The sequence below is a fragment of the Chrysemys picta genome, chromosome 8, assembly GCF_011386835.1.
Source record: "Chrysemys picta bellii isolate R12L10 chromosome 8, ASM1138683v2, whole genome shotgun sequence".
NCBI lineage: Eukaryota > Metazoa > Chordata > Testudines > Emydidae > Chrysemys > Chrysemys picta.
In genome coordinates, this window is record NC_088798.1 from 107,968,325 (window position 1) to 107,989,299 (window position 20,975).

At 46.2% G+C, this 20,975-nt stretch overlaps 1 protein-coding gene across 1 annotated transcript; it reads left to right on the top strand.

Annotated features, from left to right (window-relative positions):
* The first annotated feature begins 1,842 nt into the window (after positions 1-1,842).
* On the top strand, positions 1,843-18,952 carry LSM11 (LSM11, U7 small nuclear RNA associated). Its single transcript, XM_065555153.1, has 4 exons — positions 1,843-2,343; positions 6,024-6,163; positions 7,524-7,607; positions 9,235-18,952. Exons 1-4 carry the CDS (start codon positions 1,926-1,928, stop codon positions 9,637-9,639), a joined length of 1,047 nt encoding a protein of 348 aa, XP_065411225.1. The 5' UTR covers positions 1,843-1,925; the 3' UTR covers positions 9,640-18,952.
* The last annotated feature ends 2,023 nt before the right edge of the window (positions 18,953-20,975 follow it).

The window sequence follows — 20,975 nt, forward strand, 5'->3', positions numbered from 1 at the left end:
GGTGCAGTCTCTTAAAAGTGACTATAATGGGCTCCAGGGACTGAAACTGTGTCACTTTCCTTTGCAGAAAACACTTCTGCAATATGTACTCTAAGGAAAAAATAACAAAAAGCTTTTTGTACTGACCTTTACCCAGCTGCCTTTTAGTTGTGCAACATAAGTGCTCACCTATATGAAAGAGCCAGTGCATGACCTGTGAAAGGTCCTTGGGGGAGGGACTTGATGTTTTACACCGGCAGAGCTGCTGTGATACACAGAGGGGTTTGGATATGAGAAATTAATTAAAGGTGCAGCAATTAGAGAAGCCATATTAAAACTAGAGCATCTTTAATCTATCTGAGTGCTGGTGAGCTTGATTACCAGCCAGAGGGACTGGGGCTGCTGGCCTGATTTCCAACCAGATGAGGGGATAAGCACTGAGCAAGGCTCATCTGTATTGAAACCATCAGTGCAGTGGCTCTCAGCCTTTCCAGACTACTGTAGCCCTTTCGGGAGTCAGATTTGTTTTGTGCACTCCCAAGTTTCACCTCATTTAAAAACGACTTACTTACAAAATTCAGACATAAAAATACAAAAGTGTCACAGCCACACTAGTCCTAAACAATTGCTCATCTTTACCATCGAATTATAAAATAATCACTGGACTATAAATATTGTACGCACAGTTCAGCGTACAGAGCAGTAGAAACAAGTCATCTGTATCAAATTTTAGTTCGTGTTGACCTAAGTCTAGTTCACGTAGCCTGTTGTAAAACTAGGCAAATATCTAGAGGAGCTGATGTACGCCCTAGATTAGAAGACCTTTGCTCGGTGTACCCCAGGGCTACATGTGCCTCTGGTTGATAACCACTGCATTGGGGCAGGGAGCCTGTTGAAGGCCTCCGGGCTCTGGCCATGTGTGCTATTTCCAACAGCAGTTGTCTCTGCAGCATGCCTGCTTGGCCTCCAGCAAGGGTGACCAGCCAGCACATGTGAAAAATGGGGACGGGGGTAGGGGGTAATAGGAGTCTATATAAGAAAAAGCCCCAAATATCGGGCCTGTCCCTCAGGGCCGGCTCCAGGCACCAGCGGAGGAAGCACATGCCTGAGGTGGCACATGCTAAGGGAACAACAAGGAGTCCGGTGGCACCTTAAAGACTAACAGATTTATGTGGGCATAAGCTTTTGTGGGTAAAAACCTCACTTCTTCGGATGCATTACCCACGAAAGCTTATGCACACATAAATCTGTTAGTTTTTAAGGTGCCACCAGACTCCTTGCATCTGAAGAAGTGAGGTTCTTACCCACGAAAGCTTATGCTCCCAATACTTCTGTTAGTCTCAAAGGTGCCACAGGACCCTCTGTTGCTTTTTACAGATTCAGACTAACACGGCTACCCCTCTGATACCAGACTCCTTGCTGTTTTTGGGGGGGAGGGATAGCTCAGTGGTTTGAGCATTGGCCTGCTAAACCCAGGGTTGTGAGTTCAATCCTTGAGGGGGGCCACTTAGGGATCTGGGGCAAAATCAGTACTTGGTCCTGCTAGTGAAGGCAGGGGGCTGGACTTGATGACCTTTCAAGGTCCCTTCCAGTTCTAGGAGATAGGATATCTCCATTTATTTATTTATTTTGTAGATACAGACTAACACAGCTACCCCCTGATACTTGACATGCTAAGGGGTGGCACAGTGGTGGCTTTTTTTTTTTTTTTTTTGCTTGGGGCAGCGAAAATGGTAGCGCCGGCCCTGCTGTCCCTATAAAATCAGGACATCTGGTCGCCCTCCCGCCAGCCCGGCCGCGCTGCGTCTCCCATCCCAGCGCGGTGCGGGCCGGAGCCTGCTTAGCTTGGGGGCGGTGCCGGGCGCGGGGCGGCGCTGGGGCGGCCCCTAGCGGCGGCCGCGGCGAGCTACAAGGGGCCCCGGCGCCCAGCCCGGCCCGAGCGGAGCATGGAGAAGGCGGCCGGTGCGGAGCCGCGGCGGTGGCGGCGGCGCTCGGGCTCCAGCCCCGACCCTGACCCCGAGCCCGGCCGGTCTCCCAGCCCCAGCCGCCTGGACGTGAGCTCGGCCCGCTTCGACCCGCTGCTGGCGCTGTACTCGGCCCGCACGCCGCTGCCCTTCCCCGGCGCGCCCTGCTTCAACAACCTGGCCGAGTACGAGAGCTTCCAGCGGGGCCTGCGCCGCCCGGCCGCCCGCCGGGGCCCGCCCGCCGCCCGCAGCGCCCGCCGCCGCCCGCCCGCCGCCGACCCCGAGCGCCTCCAGCGCCTCCGCAGCCTCATGGTGCCCCGGGACCCCGAGCGCGAGGCGGCGGCCCGCGGCCGGGCCGGGCCCCGCCGGGCCCCGCGCAACGTCCTCACCAGGATGCCGCGTAAGGGGAGCGGGGGGCTGGCTGGGGGGGGAGGGGGAACGGGGGGCTGGCTGTGGGGAGCGGTGGGGTGAAGGTCATGGGGGGGCTGGCTGGGGGGGGAGGGAGAACGGGGGGGTGCTGGCTGGAGGGGGAACAGTGGGGTGAAGGTTATGGGGGGCTGGCTATGGGGGAGGGGGAATGTGGGGGTGCTGGCTGAGGGGGAGCAGTGGGGTAAAGGTTATGGGGGTGCTGGCAGTGGGGGATGTGGCAAGGGTGAATAGTGGTGTGGGGAAGGGCTATGGGGGGCTGGCTGTGGGGGGAGGGAAATGAGGGTGGGGGATGTGGCAAGGGGGAACAGTGGGGTAAGGGTTATGGGGGGCTGGCTGTGGGGGAAGGGGGAATGGGGGGGCTGGCTGGGGGGAGCAGTGGGGAAAAGGTTATGGGGGGCTGGCTGTGGGGGATGTGGCAAGGGCGAGTAGTGGTGTGGGGGAAGGGCTATGGGGGTGCTGGCTGTGGGGGGAGGGAAATGGGGTGGGGGATGTGGCAAGGGGGAACAGTGGGGTGGTGGAGGGGGAACAGTGGGGTGAAGGTTATGGGGGTGCTGGCTGTAGGGGGAGGGGGAACAGTGGAGTGAAGGTTATGGGGGTGCTGGCTGGGGGGATGTGGCAAGGGTGAGTAGTGATGTGGGGGAAGGGCTATGGGGGTGCTGGCTGGGGGGTGGGGGAACAGTGGGGTGAAGGTTATGGGGGTGCTGGCTGTGGGGGGGACGGAGCAGTGGGGTGTGGGAAGGGTTATTTGGGGTGCTGGCTCTGGAGAGATGGGGGAGCAGCGGGGTGGGGGAAAGGTATGGGGTTGTTGGCTGTGGAGGGGGTTGATGAGTAATTGGGAGGTGTTGGATGGGGTGGAGGGAAGGGTTCTGTGGGTATTGGCTGGGATAAGGGCTGAGGGGGTTGTAGCCTGGGAGTGCTGGGGTGATATTGGGTGGGGGGAGGTGGATATTGCCTGGGGGTGGCAGGACAGGGTGAGGAGTGGGGTGTGGAGAGAAGGGACTGTGGGGGGATACTGGGTGGAGGGATGAGGGGAAGGAGTATGCAGATAATGGCTGGGGGCATTGGATGGGGTAGGGTGTGATGGAGAGAGAATGGCTGGGGTGGGTAGTGAGATGTATATGGGAATGGAGGGATGGGGTGAGGAGAAGCTGTGAAGTGTTGGATGGGGTAGGGGGCTGTGGGGTGATGCTGGGTGAGGGGCAGTTGGGGGGACGGTTGAGGGGGTTATGAGGTGTGAGGGGAAGGAGAGATGGGGGGATACAGGCTAGGATGGGGAAGCAATGAGGAGGAGCTGTGGGGGATTGGATGGGTGAGAAGGGAAGGCGATCTGGGGGCCTACTGGCAGGGGTAGGGAAGTAGGTTGGAGAGGCAGGGAATTGGTTGGGGGGGCAAAGGAGCATGCTGGGGTACTGGAGAGCTTTGAGTATTGAGTGGAGCAGCAACTGGGGGAACTGGGTAGCGGAACTGACTAGGTAAGATTAAAATGTGGAGTTGGCTGGGGGGGGGGGGGGGGAGAGCTGGTGAAGTTTGGGGGTGGGGAACTTGTGCGTGATTGGATGCTGAGGGGAAACTTGGACAAGTTGCTTGATGTGGACACCAGCATAATTCAAACACATTGCTAATTAAGAGGTCTCTGCACTGTCGTTACTTTCTCCCCCTTTGATTTTAAGGTGACTAATTTGTGAAAAGCAGCTGCTGTGCCTTCGAAAAATACTACTTGTGTGTCAGGCATCAGATCTCATCCTGTGCAGCTAGTTGTTAAATTATAACCACAGTGTGTTTGTGACACACTGCTGTATCTTGGTCGGTAATTGTACATTCCAGGGGCATAAATACAGTGCTGAGGTGTCTAGTGACATGATGATAGACCTGTAGATCAAAGATTCATGAACTATAATTATTATTGTTCAGAGTGTGTTAATATAAATTCACACACGCAGTCAGGGGAACAGCATTGTAGTTTTGTGAGCAGTAAGGTGCTCAGTTGGGACACCTGTACCAAAAACCAAATCACATGCCTGTCAAATGAAGTTTAAGTTCGGTTGTGTGCATTTAACTTATAAATTGTACATGTTAGACTAAAATATTCACAATATTGGGGTCAGGTTTTATAAGAAGCTACATGATTGGGTACATTTCCTAAGTAGTATTGTTATTAATAAATATGCAGAGTCTTGAGGTTTTAAGTTGTGCAGTTTCCCTCTGAATGTTAATGAAAATTGCATGGCTAATTCATAGCTACATCTTGACAGCTATAATTCACCATTGGTACAGCTTCACCGGTGGTAGTGTAGGTGACAGCTGTATGCAGACCACTGTATTGTCATGGAGCTGCACCCCAGGTGAATTACTGGGCCAGTGTGTAGACAAACTGCATGTTGTGGCAGGTATGTTATGCAGTTTTCCCTGGCTCTGCTTCCTCGCAAATGGCTGTTCACTAAGGCTAAAACAAGTGCTGTTCTGCAGTTGAACAAACTCTCATTTGGGGCTGGAGTTTAGTCCTTTCCCTTCTACCTCAAGGAATGAAGTAAACCTTTGTTAGATAAATACTGTGCAGCATGGTCCACTCAAGTAACCCACTGTGAAATACACTGAAGGATGTATGATGCTGGGGAGAGTACTGCATTAGTGGTTGCTAGCCACTAAGTCTCAGCTGAACCAAGAAGCTCTCTGTAAATTACACACTGATTCAACTTATCAGAGGGGTAGCCGTGTTAGTCTGAATCAGTAAAAAGCAACAGAGGGTCCTGTGGCACCTTAGAGACTAACAGAAGTATTACTTCTGTTAGTCTCTAAGGTGCCACAGGACCCTCTGTTGCTTTTTACTGATTCAACTTAGTTGGTCAAAGATCTTCTAGTGAGCCACTGTTTCAAAGTTTCCTTGTAAAGAGAAGCAGTACTCCCATAAGATGGCTGCCTTCTTGGGACTTGCATCATTACACTTGTTTTTACATGGAACATGTACTCTGAGCATTCTAGGCAGGGATGGGGTTCTTGCCCTATGCATTGTTCCTTGTAAACTCCTTTTATCTGAACATTCAGATTAAGTGGGTGTTTTTCAGACATAGCAAAATTGTTTCCTGTCCTCACTATGGGCTAGTCTACAGTGGCAATGTTAAAGCACCGTGGCAGTGCTTTAACATGGCTTGTGTAGTCGTGGCACAGCGCTGGGGGAGAGCTCTCCCAGTGCTCTAAAAAACCCACCTCTACGAGGGACGTAGCTACCAGCGCTGGGAGTGCGGCTACCAGCGCTGGTGCACTGTCTACACTGGAGCTTGACAGCGCTGAAACTTACTGTGCTCAGGGGGGTGTTTTTTCACACCCCATAGTAGAGAAAGTTGCAGCGCTGTAAAGTGCCAGTATAGACAAGCCCATAGTCAGGCCGTTTTGACTGTCAGTTGTGTGCATTGAGACTGTCATATACCACAATCTTTTTATCCCACTATAAGTAGAGGTCTGCTCCACTGGGAATTACAGTTGGCTTAATGCAATACATTGTAACAATTCTGGATTTCCATTTTATTTGGTTATAAAATAGTATCCTCCAAGCAGGTTCTCTTGTACTACTAGAAAGAACGGAGCCCTCTGTATTTTGTTGTTGTTTGTGTATAAAATATACACTTCACTGATGGTGTTTCATATCTGTTCTAGTTCATGAAGGCAGCCCTCTTGGCGAGCTACATCGTTGTGTCAGAGATGGTGTAAAAGTCAATGTCCACATCCGAACTTTCAAGGGGCTGCGAGGAGTCTGCACAGGGTTTTTGGTTGCGTTCGACAAATTCTGGAATATGGTAACTATTGTACTACTCCTTGATTTACAACCTCTGCACTGGAAACACCTAAACATCCACTGGGAGAGGGACTAAACTGGCAAACTTGGAGGAGGTGGGAGTGTAGTATTGTCAGTCATGAACCCATTTTGCCCTTGTACTGAATGCTAGGATGTATTTCACAGTTTCCAAAGTTTGTTACCAAACACAGGGAGCTAGAATATAAGGGACAGCAGAAATTTCTAAAGTCTTCTCTGCAGGATCTAGGCATTGTGTGTTGGAAACTACTCCCGTCTTGCCTCAAAACAATTTTTCTTGCTCATTTTGCCCCCCCCCCCCCCCCAGGATCATTTTCCTTACCTTGACCTTCTGAACCTCTCATTGTTTGTTTGGTTTTTTTTCCTTCAGGAGACGGATTTTCTTTCATTTGATGTCACTCCTTAAACTACTGTCTTTTCCACATGTTAAGTTCTTCTTCCACATATTCCATGGAGCTGGGGTAGTGCTTCATGCAGTCCCTCTGTCTCTCCTGAAGGCAAGAGTTCCCCAGTTCTCCCCTTGGAACTGTGTTTGTATCTTAGGTCAGCTGTAGGGCCTTAGCCATCTTCTCTGTCAGCTGGGCCCTCTTCCTCAGTTAGTTCTCAGGGTCAAAGAGTTCAGCAAGCAGGCCTACTCCTGCTATGAGGGAAGAGGCAGCATATATGCTGGTCTGCTTCCTAAAGCTCATCTCAGTTGGCTGGGAGAAAAGGGAGCCTTGATTTGTCCATTCTGAAAGGCTCCTTGTTCCAGGTCCTTAAAGAAACAGTAATGGGATTTCCTCCCAAACACTACCTATTCCTGTGACCACTTCCTCTCTACCAAAATCTCTTACAACTTTGTTATATCAGACCTCTCAAAATCTCAAAGGGCCACACCAGGTGATGGAGAGTGAGCTGACCCCAAGGCCCCATTTCCTTAAAGGGGACAGACTACCATGTTTCAGTGCTACAAAAGCTGAGCAAGGCAAGATTGCCCCAAGATTTTGAGAGGGGAAATTGGATGGAGGGAAGGCAGCCATCAAAGGGTTTTGAGCCCTGAAGGTGGGAGAAGATTGGGAAAAATCAGTGTTCTCTTGGGATATAAAACAAAAGTGGGTGTGTGTGTGTGTGGGTGTGAGTGAGGACGATGGGGAGGATGTAGAAGTAATGTAGAAGAAGCTGCTGGGTGCTACAGGTCCTTTGTTTTTATACCTAAAGAAGCACATTCCTATGTAGTGCTTGTTCCTAGACTGTCCTTGAGACCAGACACTTTTTCGTGGCTTTATAAGGTATGATACAAAGCTGTTTTGAAGGTCACAGTGTTTAGAACTTTATCTTGAACTTTTCCCTTTGTCTTCTTCCAGGCCTTGACAGATGTAGATGAGACTTACAGAAAGCCTGTACTGGGCAAAGCGTTCTACAGTGAACCTCAGCTGACTCTTACCAGGGTAAATAGCTTTCTAATAGCTTAATAACTGACTTTCTATGCCTTATTTTTGTAGTAGTTAAAAAGGTAGCATTTGCCTCTGAAATTGTACAGGTCTGTCGCATCTTAGGCGCATTTAACATATGCGATTTCAGCTTTACATGGTCAGCAAAACAAAAAAAAGAAATAACAATTTAAATACTGTTTCTGTAGTGCGGGCGATTCCGCCCGCCATTACACTTAATGTAATTTTGACGATAGGCGATTTTCGCTTTAGGCGCTGACTGCGGAACGTAACCCCAGTGTAAGATGAGACAGACCTGTAGTAACTTTTACAGATAACTTTAGAAGATTACTAGAGCTAAAAGAGCTCAGAGAGAAAACTCCCCCCCTCCCCCCTCCACACACTTTTATTACAATTTGTTTATTTTGTGCATTTGACAGCATTGTGTCTATAGTCAGTTTCACTGTTCATTTGGTAGTCATTTGAATGTCAGTCTGTTGAATATCTGTTGAATATCCCTCTCATGTCCTGCTCTGGAGCTCACATGCTCGCTGTTTTCCCAAGCACCACAAGAGGGCATTTACCAGTTACAGCAAAGCTGAAACTGAGGAGGCAGTAGACAGACACATGAACAGCGAGGAAGAGGATGAGGGGGGACAGGAGATGCATGTTTAATGTTGTTGCTTTGGGCCTGCTCAAGACTTTTTTTCTAAACCTCAGCAGAGGAGCCAAGAAATCCTTGAACAAATTTATTATAAGGAATTTGTTTTTAAATTGGGGGCATACTATTTAAATCTGTTTGGATAGATTCCCCCTTCTCTCTCTCTCCTCCCCTCTTCCCCTCCCCCCTCTTTTTTTGAAATCTATCAGTTAAATATTCAAGTTGCCAGTGTTCCTTTTAAGCCCATTCATATGCGGGGGGGGGGGAGAGTTCCATTAAGAAACCCTGTGGTTGGACATGCCAAGCAATCCAGTGTTTGTTTCACAGGTCAGCATAATAATTTCTTTTCCAACTTCAGCACCTTTACATTTTCAGAGTAATTAACTCTTTATTTATCAGTTCTGCTATCCTAGGCATTTCTATGAATAGTTACTATTGGTTTTGGCCACTCACCTCCCAAAACGGCCCTTTTCTGGGGCTCCTTTAATTAGACAATGGGGCACCAAGGATCTGTTCTCCCTGAACGAAGTCCTGACATATCGAGGCTCCACGTCACAGCTGTTTGTCTCCTGGCTGAGGCAGAGAGGATCGGGATTCTTTTAGAACTATCTGATTGTTTTTGGGGTAGAGGGTGGTTTAGAGGTCATTGAACAACATGCTGACTCCTGTCTTCCCTGCCATAGTGTTGAGTACTGCCTCCACGGCAGTATTGCCCCTGCAAAACCAAACTCCCTATTCGTCATGAGATGCTAAAGGCACTCTTGCATAGTCAGTCTGACAGATCTGTATGCGTGAGACACCCATTCACCTTACTTCTTGGTCTAACTCTGGCAAAAATCTAATATCGGTTGATGATAAAATTCTCCGCCAATCTTGTGTCCTGGCTGTTGATTCTGGGCCAGGTGTTCAGTGCTTCATTTAGGAGGGGAGAATGAGCCGCCTCTGCTCATGAATGTGATCGTTTACCTGAATGTTCCCTTGCAGCTGTTTGACAGACTCAAACTGCAGGAGTCCTTGATCAAGAAGGGAGCTGACTCGAGGATTGCAGCAGAGGCGCTAGCCCTGACAAATGAATCCAAGACGTTTGGACGGAAAGCTGGGTCAGGACGGGGGAGAGCAGAGGACGAGTGTGGGATGCAGAAATTTTTGAGTGGAGCTGAAGAAAAGAAGACAACGAATGACAACTTGCATCTGGCAGGCAGGAATAAGGCTGACCTGCCGAGCAGGACTGCCCAGACAGAGGGTACTAGTGCAGGGGGTGCTAATGCAAAAGGCCAGCCACGGAAAAAACGGAGGCCCAAAGTGGATTATCAGCAGGTCTTTACACGTCATATAAACCAGATATTTATCCGAGGAGAGAATGTCTTGCTTGTTCATTTAGCACATTGACTTGGCCGAGCCTTAGTCAGTATATTTAACGCATAGCATGAATTGCAGCTACAGCTCTGTGCTACTTAACATTGTTGTGAAGTACCGTGGTATCATAACTGGTTCCCTTCCTTCAGCCATAACAGGATAGGGGAAATTGCTGCATCTTGAGCCAGCCGCCAGATCAGCCTCGCTAGACCTCTTCCATTCAAGGGGTTGAAGGCAAATTCAGCAAGAGTTTGCTTCTGCAAGATGAGGAAATGAGAAGAATCCTCAAGGCAGGACAGGAGGCTTCTTAACAGGCTAAATTTAAGAGGGTTTAGGGGTGACATCAGTGTGCTTGGTTATGGGACAAAATAGTCACCCCACATTTAAAGAGCATGTGACTCAGCATACAAGTCTAAAATCAGTGACCAATGCTAAATACTGTCTCATAATTGCAAGAGAAATTGGTTTCTAATGAAACCAACAACTTATGTAATAGTAGTAGTTAATTTAAAGTCTGGCAAAGAATAACTCTTGTATCTTAATTTGTAAGGGAATTAACAGCCTATGCAAAAGAGGGACAACTGCAATGGCGTTAACCATCCGTGTCCTGCTGTGGCAGGCACAGCTCTGTAAATGCACCCCAATGCTGAGCTGCAGCACCCTCTGTTGTCCAAGCCTGTCTTTTGAACAAAGACTGAATGTTGAGGTGGTCTGATGTGTCTAAATAAGGAGGGGGTGGGGGGAAAACCCTCTTTGTCAGGATTTGAACTTGTCCATTGGCATAGCTTGTGCTTTTCCCCACTTGCCATGCTTTCTGCCTGCACCGCCAGCCAGCAGTTAAAGTAGTCAATCCAATAACTTTCTTACTGGGAACTTCTACGTGAAACACAAGAAATCATACTCCAGTCTTTTGTATTTCTTATCAGCCATTTGCCACAGTCTCACATTGCACTGTTATACTATGTACTTTTCTTGTCAGATTTGAAAAATAGCTCGTACTTAGCACAGTTGTACTGTATCGAAGCGCCTTTGACGTTCCCTCTATTGAAATGTGAGATGCTGCCTCTCCAGCAGTTCTGAGGGGGAACACAAATCTTAGTAATTCTTTCTGGATAGTATATCTTTATGAATGATGCTCCCTCTAATTCCAGTTGAATTGAATTTCAGAGGTGTACTTAATGTTTCTATGAAACATAAAAATTAGTGCTAAGCCCCAGCAAATCAGTGGTTTAATTTCAGTAGTGTTCCCCTCCTTGTATCTAAATCACTGAAGAATAGCCTCAAACCACTGCAATGTATAAACTGTTCAACAGCTATTGGTAAATTCCTAGAGCCTAAGGCTGGAAGGGACCATTAGGTCATCTAGTCTGATCTCTTGGCATATGACACACGGATTGGGAGAGTGGTAAATAATGAAAAGGACAGTCACTGATTGAGTGATTTGGATCGCTTGGTAAACTGGGTGCCAGCAAACAAGCATTTTAAGATGGCTAAGCGTAAATGTATACATCTAGGAACAAAGAATGTACCTCATTCAGGATGAGGTGACTATCCTGGGAAGCAGTTAAAATTTAAAAGATTCGGGGGTCATGACGGATAATCACCTGAACACGAGCTCCCAGTGTGACGCTGTGGCCAAAAGAGTAATGCAATCGTGGGATGCATAAATGGGTATCTTGATTAGCAGAGATATTATTTTTACCTCTGTATTTGGCATTGGTGCGACTGCTGCTGGAATACTGTGTTTTCCAGGGCCAACAATTCAAGAAGGATGTTGATAAATTGGAGAGGGTTCAGAAAAGAGCCATGAGAATGATTAAAGATTAGAAAACCTGCCTTCTCGTGATAGACTCCAAGAGCTTGATCTCTTTAGCTTAACAAAGAGAAGGTTAAGAAGTGACTTGATTACAGTTTGAGTAACAAATATTTAATAATGGGCTCTTCAGTTTATTAGAGAAAGGTACAACATGATCCAATGGCTGGAAGTGGAAGCTAGACAAATTCAGATTGGAAATAAGGTGTACATTTTTAACAGTGAGTAATTAACCACTGGAACAATGTATCAAGGTTTGTGGTGGATTCCCTATCATTAACCATTTTTAAAATCAAGAATAGCTGTCTTCTAGAGCAGATCTTTAGCCATTATTTTGGGGCAGTTCTCTGGCCTGCGTTCTACAGGAGGTCAGACTAGATGACCACAGTGGTCCCTTCTGGCCTTGGGATCTATCTCATAGGCCATTACATTTCTCCTGTATTGATCTCAGTTATCTGATGCTGCATAGCAACTCCCCCACTAAAAATTAAGATTAAGACCGTCCAGCATTCTGATGCAAGAACAACTTAATACTTTATACCCTGAGTCATAATGCAATAAAAAGTCAGTCCTGGAATTTACTGGTTATATAAAACCGTAGGAGTATAATTTTGCTGTTAAAAGTGATGTATACATTGTTTATAATTAGGAATACATCTAATACACAGGAGTTTCTGGACATTTAAAACAGCCTTTTGTCTGGGGCGCTGTTTGAAACTTCTGAAGACATTTCAAATAAAGCACCTATTGGGGCTTGGATGACTGATAGGTTAAGTCTCAGAGTTGCCAGTTCAAATCCAGTCTGCAATAATAAGGACTGAAAATGAAATGGAATTGATCACGGTCACTGAAGACTGTAGTGGGAATAAAACAAATTCAATAAGATTCTGAAAACTTGCTATGAAAAAAGTGAATTACTGTAACTTCTTATAATTAAGGATAGCTTTGTTACCAAACCACTGCCTAATCTCAGATTTTGGCCACTGAAAAGACTTCTCTGATCTCAGGCTCTGTCCATCCCTCTTTTGAGCTATTTTCCCTATTCTTAAAAAGCCTTCTATTGATTCTTCCTTCTCCCTGCAGTCCTTTCTAAAACTTGGAGCAGAAATCTTATTTTCATATTTGCCCTTAATTCACTCAGCCTTTCCAGTTTGGCTTTCTATCAAGTCACTTTATTGTTGCTTGAGGTTGCAGCCAAAAATTTTACTTCTGTTCTTGACTTCTCAGCATCTGAGAGTCACTGACTTCTTTTTTTCATTGCCTCAGTTGTTTTTTCTGACTCTAGTCCAATGATTTTCTTATCTCGTTTTGTTATTTAGGGTATCCTGGGACAACCATTTCTCTGTCTCAGCCAAAGGGCTCTGTTCTTGGTCCTAGTCTGTTTCTTCCAACTCACTCGCTGGGTGTGATCATCTCTGTTCAGGCCCAATCATAGGGTAACATTTAGTTGTGTTCTTTCCTTTCCTTTTTCTCATATACCCATAATTCCTTCTACCTTGCTTGAGTCCATTTCCACTTGGACTAAAGCCACTTGCCTTAAATTAGATATGACGAAGATGAATGTTCTCTCTTCATCTCCACTGCTTACTTGTTGATAATACTCCCATCAATCTGGTTGCTGCTGCTTCTATGAGTCTTGATATCTTCAACTAACAACTTTTTTCCACCCTTTTCTCTTGTTTAGAAGGTGATATCTGCAAGGTTTAACATCTCTCTGTAGGCTTCTTATTTACATTACAGTAAAAATCCTCATTCTTGAGTTGCTTGTTTTGTGCCTTGATTTCTGCATTGCTATCGATCTGCTTTTCCAAAATCTCGTCCGCCACCTCAGTTGACTAACCACCCAACACATGTACTGTTTTGCTCTCTCTCACCATTCATGTTGCTGCTGCTTTCATTTCAATGTCTTGCGGTGCTGTCAATTTAAAAATTCTTTCTTACAGTTCAGTGCTTGATTTGGTCCTTCTTCCTTTAATTGCCCCTTTCATATCTGCACATGTTTCTAAATATTGTCCTCTTCTTTCTATAGTCCTAGAGCTGGCACTTTCTTCCCCTCCTCTTTCTGATACTCTGTGATTTTAAAACCCAGCTGCAAAATTTTCTTATTATGAACTTTTGTCTCTTGTGAGTGTAAGGTATTGTCACTCAGCCACAAACAAGTCAATAGTGATCCTGTGTTTTTCTTTTATGCGTATGCAGCACTTTGGATAAAAGTTACTATACAAGGGCTTGTGTACGTGGGCAGTCATTCTGGAATAGCTATTCCTAATTAACTCCATGTGTGGACACGATTAATCTGAATTTAAAGTACTAACTGGAATAGATAATATGCTTTAAATTCACACTCTTCCTTATTCCGGATTAACTTTTATATGTCAACAAGCCCTAAATAAAAATCTGTGATCTGGAATGAATTCTTCTACATCATCTAAATCTTCATGTTAATATTTGCAAAACCGTATTTAAAAATAGTTTTGTTTATATTTTGATTTATTTCCTTGATTTTTTTTTTTTTCCCCCCCTCCTGGATTGTTTTTGTCAAAAAAGAGGGTCTTTGTTTCATACATATACCGTTTGCTCCTACCATGCATTTACCACAGCAGTTAACTGTGCTGTCACAAATGAGAGAACTTCAGGTGAAGAACAAACAGCCAGAGCAGATGGGGAAACAAAAAATACATGGGCAGAATATCTACAGTACACTGGAAAGGGATGGACATGCCGCTTGCATTCCGTCTAGTCTTTTTTACTGTTCTGCAAGATGGTTGGATAACAATAATTTATTCACAAGGTGTGTGTTTTGACGTGCCAACTTTATTACATGAAACAAAGTGCTCTAAACTGCCTTTGAAGAAGGGTCATGAAACCCTGGTAAATATTAGAAATGGTTCTAAAAATACTAAGAAAATACAGAATCTGTGGAATCATTTGATGTCCGCTGTTATAACGTGAAAGGTCCTTGAATCAAACTGTGCTTTCACACTATCAAATATGCTGTAATCTCTGTATTGCCAACACAATACAATGGGGAAAAAATCTATTACTACTTTACTTTTTTAAAGAAGTGATCTTTAAATCAGCGCCCTATCCCCATTGGCATCAGAACTGTGTTTAGTTACAGTTGTATGGATGCATGGAAGCTGCTAAGGAGAGTTATAGCATATTCGGCCCAGGTGTTTTAAGTACAGGTGAAGGTGCTGTGCTTCTGGTTCTCCTTGTGGACAGGGCAGGAACTGTTTCCACCGTTTTCCTTCTGTGATATCAGCTGTCGCTTAAATGTGGCTCTTGTATTAGAATAAATGGATCCAAAAAAATGGAACCCGCTTTAATAGAAAGTGTAAAATGTTTGTTCCTGTTCTAAACCGATTAGCCTATCTGTAGATGGCTCACTAAAGGTTTTCATTGTTATCTCCTGCCAGGTATTTTTTACTGGGTGTCTAATCTATTCATTCTCCATGGCCACGTTCAATATTTCTAGGTATGGGTTTCCCTTGTGCAAATTTTGGAGATAGGTTTTGACATTTAGCGGGCACTGGGCACCAGACAGAGACATAGGCTGTTGGATCTTCTATCCCCTTCTTACAGAGCAATTGGGCAAAACTTTCTAAACTCCGTCTTTGGGCAGAATCCTTAGTTGGGATTGCTCTTTGACCTGTCTGGAGTGAACTGCAGGGTTTTTTGTTTTGTTTTGTTTTGTTTTTTCCCCCTCCCATAGAGAGAAATTTCCTAGTTTGTTAGAAAAAGTGTACATCACGTTTTCTGCCTACTTTCCAGAGTCGAACCTACCATGGAGAGACTTTGTCCAAAAATAAACCCAAATGAAAGAGACCTGAAATCAGTGCTACACGAAGAGTTTTTAGCCACCAAAGTGAGCTTCATTTCGTGCTTAGGCTCCTGAGATTTGCCTCGGAGTCCTTGGCATATACTGCAGTAGCAAAGAGACCGCTATGGTAACTTATGTTCCTGAGAAGGAGAGGGCTAAGCCAAACTTCTCATAGCATTCTCAAAATGTGCAGGTGGAAAATTCTTTGGGAAACCACTGGAGAACAGTAACAGAAATAAGAAATTTCCCTTCTGTAGTCAGTAGAAAAAAGATTTCAGACCATCCTACCAAAGGGAAATACTCCGTTCAAGGCTTCAGTTCTTCCCAGACTTCTAGGGCTTGATGGCAGCTAATCTAGAGAAGTCTAGAAGCAAAGCCAGTTCCACAAGTAAGCAAAAAAAATGCCACCTGAGTCTGTTCCACTTGCCCACGGACCAGAGCCCTTGAGCGACAGACTCCTTCAGTTTGCGGAATCTATGCCTTCCCATCAGACAGATGAGTTCTAGATAGAGCCCAGCGTAAACCTGCCTCCTGTCACTATCCTACGGGGGAGCAGTTGACAAATCTTGCATCAGAAGATTCTCGAGAGGAGCAGCCCTGCTGCTTAATCTTCAGAGATCCACCAAGTAGCACTGCGGATGCTTAACTTAGTATTTTGATGCCTGCAAAAAGGTGGCAGATTCTAAGGCCTGTGCAGCTCATCCTTTTCTCAGGTGCTCTGCAGAAAGTGGTCCGTAATTGTTGCTGAGTCACTCTGAGGACAGATCAGTTGTGACCAATTAACTCCAGGGTGGAAGCACGTGGGTCCGGAGTGCTTCACTTGAAGGCAGAGGGAAGCAGGGACCGAGGCACTGCAGGGAAATCTTCAAACTGCCAAACTCAAGGAAACTCACTTAAGGTGAGGTCCCATGTTCCTTTTTGTTACCAAAAATGTCAAACCCCCGAGGGGGTAAGTCTGGGCTTTAGGGAACGTGTGTGTGTGTGTGTGTGTGTGTGTGTATGCTCTGTTCAGAACAGTTAGTTACAATGCCGTAATGAAAATGGCACTCAGACTGCTTCAGCCCCTATCTTTGTCTTTCAGAGTAGCAGCCGTGTTAGTCTGTATCCGCAAAAAGAACAGGAGTACTTGTGGCACCTTAGAGACTAACAGACTCATTAGAGCACAAGCTTTCGTGGACTACAGCCCACTTCTTCGGATGCATCCGAAGAAGTGGGCTGTAGTCCACGAAAGCTTGTGCTCTAATGAGTTTGTTAGTCTCTAAGGTGCCGCAAGTACTCCTGTTCTTTTATCTTTGTCTTGCCATCAAAGTAACATTACGTCAGCATGACTGTCTGTGAAGCCAGTCCTGTGCGTTGCATGCCTACAAGATGGTCCTAAGATTCGACCATCCTTGAAATAAATACTTCTTCATAGGTCACAAGGTTGCATTTGTTTCCTTCTGTCCTAACTCTGTACCTCAAGAGGAAAATAGCATCAGCTGGATTTAAGGAAAACTCATTCATTCCAAGTAAATTTCAAAAGTACCTTCAGAAAGTCCACAGCTGTCTGTGCCATATATCGCTAATGGGGAAAAAGGGCCTTTAAGTCATCAGTTGTCTTATGGCTGAAATTATGCGGTGAAGAAGTTTATCATTCTAAGCACACGTTCTTTCTATAATCTATTATTGCCCATCAGACCAGATCCCCATCAGCTTTCTGGGCAGGAAAATCTCAAGCCAACTATGAAAAGATTGGCAAGGGAGCCAACTGGTCCTCCAGCCATATGGACACTGCACAATTAATGCACAGACTTTGGTGACGGATGCTGCTTTTGTTGGACAGGTACTGCATGCAGTAATACGCTTTCCACCCACACCCCAAATTCCTTCCTGTACATCTAGATCTGCCGCTTCCCTTAGTCCATCCTTTGGATTTTACCGCCATTAAAATTTCATACTAAGAAATGGTAAAGCCAGATACGAGTACAGCGGAGAGATATTTCTTTACCTGACAACAGTTTTTCTTCTCTTAACCTCCTCAGATTTTAATTAATTTGGCCAACATTGGGTGGTTTATGCTCTGCAGACACCATAGGAAGTGTTAAGGGAAAGCATTCTCAACTACAAGACTTCCATGACATTAGTTCTCTGCGTATTTTACAGCACATGAAACACACACTCTGGCAGTGATTCTAGGGGATACAACCAAGCCCCATCTCTGCTAACTGACATGTTTGATCCTGCCTCCAAAATTTGCAGAGGAAACCCATTGGGAAAAGAAAAAGCAGGTAAGCAAATTTGTCTTTTTTGCACTAGAGATAGACTGATGTCTTGGTGATTCTTGTTTGTTTCCTAGGGATCAGGGCCGGCTCCAGGGTTTTGGCCGCCCCAAGCAGCCAAAACAAAAAAACAACCAAACAAAAAAAGCTGCGATCGCGAACTGCGGCGGCAATTCGGCGGGAGATCCTTCGCTCCCAGGCTGAGTCCGCCGAATTGCCGCTGAATACCTGGACGTGCCGCCCCTCTCCGGAGCGGCCGCCCCAAGCACCTGCTTGACAAGCTGGTGCCTGGAGCCGGCCCTGCTAGGGATGGAGGAGAAAGGACTACTTCATTGGGGGGGAACATCAGAGATGTTTACAAGCCCTTTTAGATGTCATTATAAGTGCTCTTGCTCTCAGCTGACAGAACTGAAAGCCTGTCAAGGAAGGAGAAATGGCTTCTGATGTTCCCGGATAGCTATTTTATTAGCTTCTAGCTTCATAGCATACAGTAGGATGACATAGCTGAAGAAAATTAGTACACCTGAGACTGTCAGCCTTGTATTCGTTGAGAATGAAAAGTAGTTTGATCAGTTTGTGTAAAAACATATCCATCCTTCTTTCCTCTCAAAAGATTGGAGCTCTCCCTCAGGAAAGAAATGAAAGCCGCTTCTGCTCCTTTAGCAATTGCTTCTGATTTTCACGGCTTCAGAGCAAAGTGCAGCTGTATCATTGTATCTTCTACTTGATAGATCACTTGAAGTTTAGAAACGGAGAGAAATGTTCCACTTATTTAAAACCTAAAATGGGCATTATTAGGGGAGTTGGCAGGCTGACCTTGGTTCTGCTAGTGCTTGTATCCAGTGTAGCTGAATGGGTTGGGACTTGCTAATCAGGTACCACAATATTAAGCTCTATACGTGAAGAACAGCATGATCTAATGGACTGAACTCAGGCCTGAGTGAAGAGCTGCCTAGTTCTAATCCTACTGCTGCTACTAACCTGCTGCATGGCTGTGGCAAGTTTACTTTCACTCTGTCTCACTGTCCACATCTGCTTATCTCACAGGTATGCACTATATAAATGCCAAGTATTCTTAAAGCCATAATACAACAAGTGAAGCAGATACACAGGTTATCTGTCCTCTTCAGCCACTTGACCTTTTAGCCTTGTCATGGCACACTAGAGATGTTCAGCTATCAGCTGTAACACTTCAGTCTTGAAATCACTTGTGTCTACAAGGCTACACCTGGAGTGACTGCAAATTTTTATTTCACAACCGGAATACCATGCTCTGGTAAAATGGTTATAAACAAGTGTATAACTTGCTCATAATTATCGTTCTCTGTCTTCCTAAACATTTCGTTTCTAGGAAGGAATTGCTGCTATGATCCTAACAAGGAATTTGCTCTCCAAATACAAATGTTTGTATAAAAGTGCTGAAACTGCAAAGCAATAAATATCTGTGTAACACTGGTTGTTCCAAGGGGATTTTTTTTTTGATCTGTTAATTTGTGTATCGAGGGGCTCTTACCCTAGTGGTTAGAGCAGAAGACTGGTGGTAGAGACCACTCGCACATAGACAACTGGCAGTTTGGGGGGAGGGAGGAGTAAAAAAATAGGGATTGCATCAATAAATAAAGAGATTCTGTTCCAAACTAGTTAATCTCATTTGATTAGAAGTGGACCAATTTAGTTGTGGTACAGGGTACTCACTAAAGTGATACTCAACAGCTATTTTATTATTTAATTCTAGCTCATACCCCACAAAATAAAAAAATTGTTTATGGCCAGGCCACTGGCTTCTCTTCCCAGCAGGGTAGGTGACCTGTGTGATCTTGGGCAAGATGTCTAACCTGTCTGTCCCAGTTACCTGCTGTGCAATAGGGATAATGCCTGCACCCCTCTGAGAGATGTTGGCCTTGGCTACACTTGCAGATGTACAGCACTGTGAGTTAAACCTGACTTCGTGCAGCTGAGTAGGGAGAGCGCTGCAGTCTGTCCACACTGACAGCTGCCCAGCGCACTGTCATGGCCACATTTGCGGCAATTGTAGCGCTATTGGGAGCGGTGCATTATGGGCAGCTATCCCACAGAGCACCTTTTCCCATTCTGGCGCTGTGGGTTGTGGGAAGGGAGCGTGGGTGCGGGAGATTCTGGGTCCTGTCCCAATGCCCCGTGATGCATCACTTCGCATCCCAGAAATCCCTTTGTTTCCATCCATCTTTGGCGCCATCTTTCAACAGTTTGTGTGCAGCGCGATCTGTCTGCAGGAAATGGAGTCCGAACTGCTGAGGCGTATGCTGACGAGTCTCGCCAGCACGTCACGTTTGGCTGTCGAACTATTCCTTAAGATCCAAAGTGACAGTGAGGAGTCAGACGATGCTATCGAACCACGTAACGCGTACGACACGAAATTGCCTGTGGCAGTCATGGACATGCTCAGCACCGTGGAACGCCGCTTTTGGGCTCGGGAAACAAGCACCGAGTGGTGGGATCACATCGTCATGGAAGTCTGGGATGACTAGCAGTGGCTGCAGAACTTTAGGATGAGAAAAGCCACTTTCATGGGACTGTGTGAGGAGCTTGCCCCCACCCTGCGGCGCAAGGACATGAGATTGAGAGCTGCCCTGCCAGTGGAGAAGCGGGTGGCTATTGCAATCTGGAAGCTGGCAACTCCAGACAGCTACCGGTCGGTCGCAAACCAGTTTGGAGTGGGAAAGTCGACCATTGGAATTGTGTTGATGCAAGTTTGTAAGGCCATTAATCGCATCCTACTCAGAAGAACTGTGACTCTGGGTAACATGCAGGAAATAGTGGATGGCTTTGCACAAATGGGGTTCCCTAACTGTGGAGGGGCGATAGATGGGATGCACATTCCTATTCTGGCACCACCCCACCTAAGATCCGAGTATGTTAATCGGAAGGGGGTATTTCTCTATGGTTCTCCAGGCGCTTGTGAGCGTTTCATTGACATTAACACAGGCTGGCCCGGAAAGGTGCATGACGCACGCATGCTGTTCAGGAAGATGCAGGCTGGGACTTTTTTCCCAGAGCGGAAGATCACGGTAGGGGAAGTTGAAATGCCCATTGTGATCCTTGGAGATCCCTCTTACCCGTTAATACCGTGGCTCATGAAACCCTACACCAGGAGCCTTGACAGCAGCAAGGAAAGGTTCAACTACAGGCTGAGCTGGTGCTGAATGACTGTGGAGTGTGCCTTTGGCCGTTTAAAGGGCCGCTGGTGATCTCTTTATGGGAAGCTGGACTTGGCTGAAAGCAGCAGCCCCGCGGTTGTATCCGAGTGCTGTGCCCTCCATAATATTTGTGAAGGGAGGGGGTGAAAGCTTCACTCAGGCATGGACCTCCGAGGTTCAACACCTGGAGGCTGAATTTGCACAGCCCGAGAGCAGGGCTATTCCAGGGGCTGCAAGGATTAGGGATGCCTTGAGGGAGCAATTTGAGGCTGAAAACCAGCAGTGATATCTGGTGCCCT

Coding starts and splice junctions, on each gene's coding strand:
- LSM11 (XM_065555153.1), top strand. CDS start 1,926: ATGGAGAAGGCGGCCGGTGCGGAGCCGCGGCGGTGGCGGCGGCGCTCG. Junction 6,164..7,523: donor TCGACAAATTCTGGAATATG/GTAACTATTGTA, acceptor GTCTTCTTCCAG/GCCTTGACAGATGTAGATGA. Junction 7,608..9,234: donor CTCAGCTGACTCTTACCAGG/GTAAATAGCTTT, acceptor GTTCCCTTGCAG/CTGTTTGACAGACTCAAACT.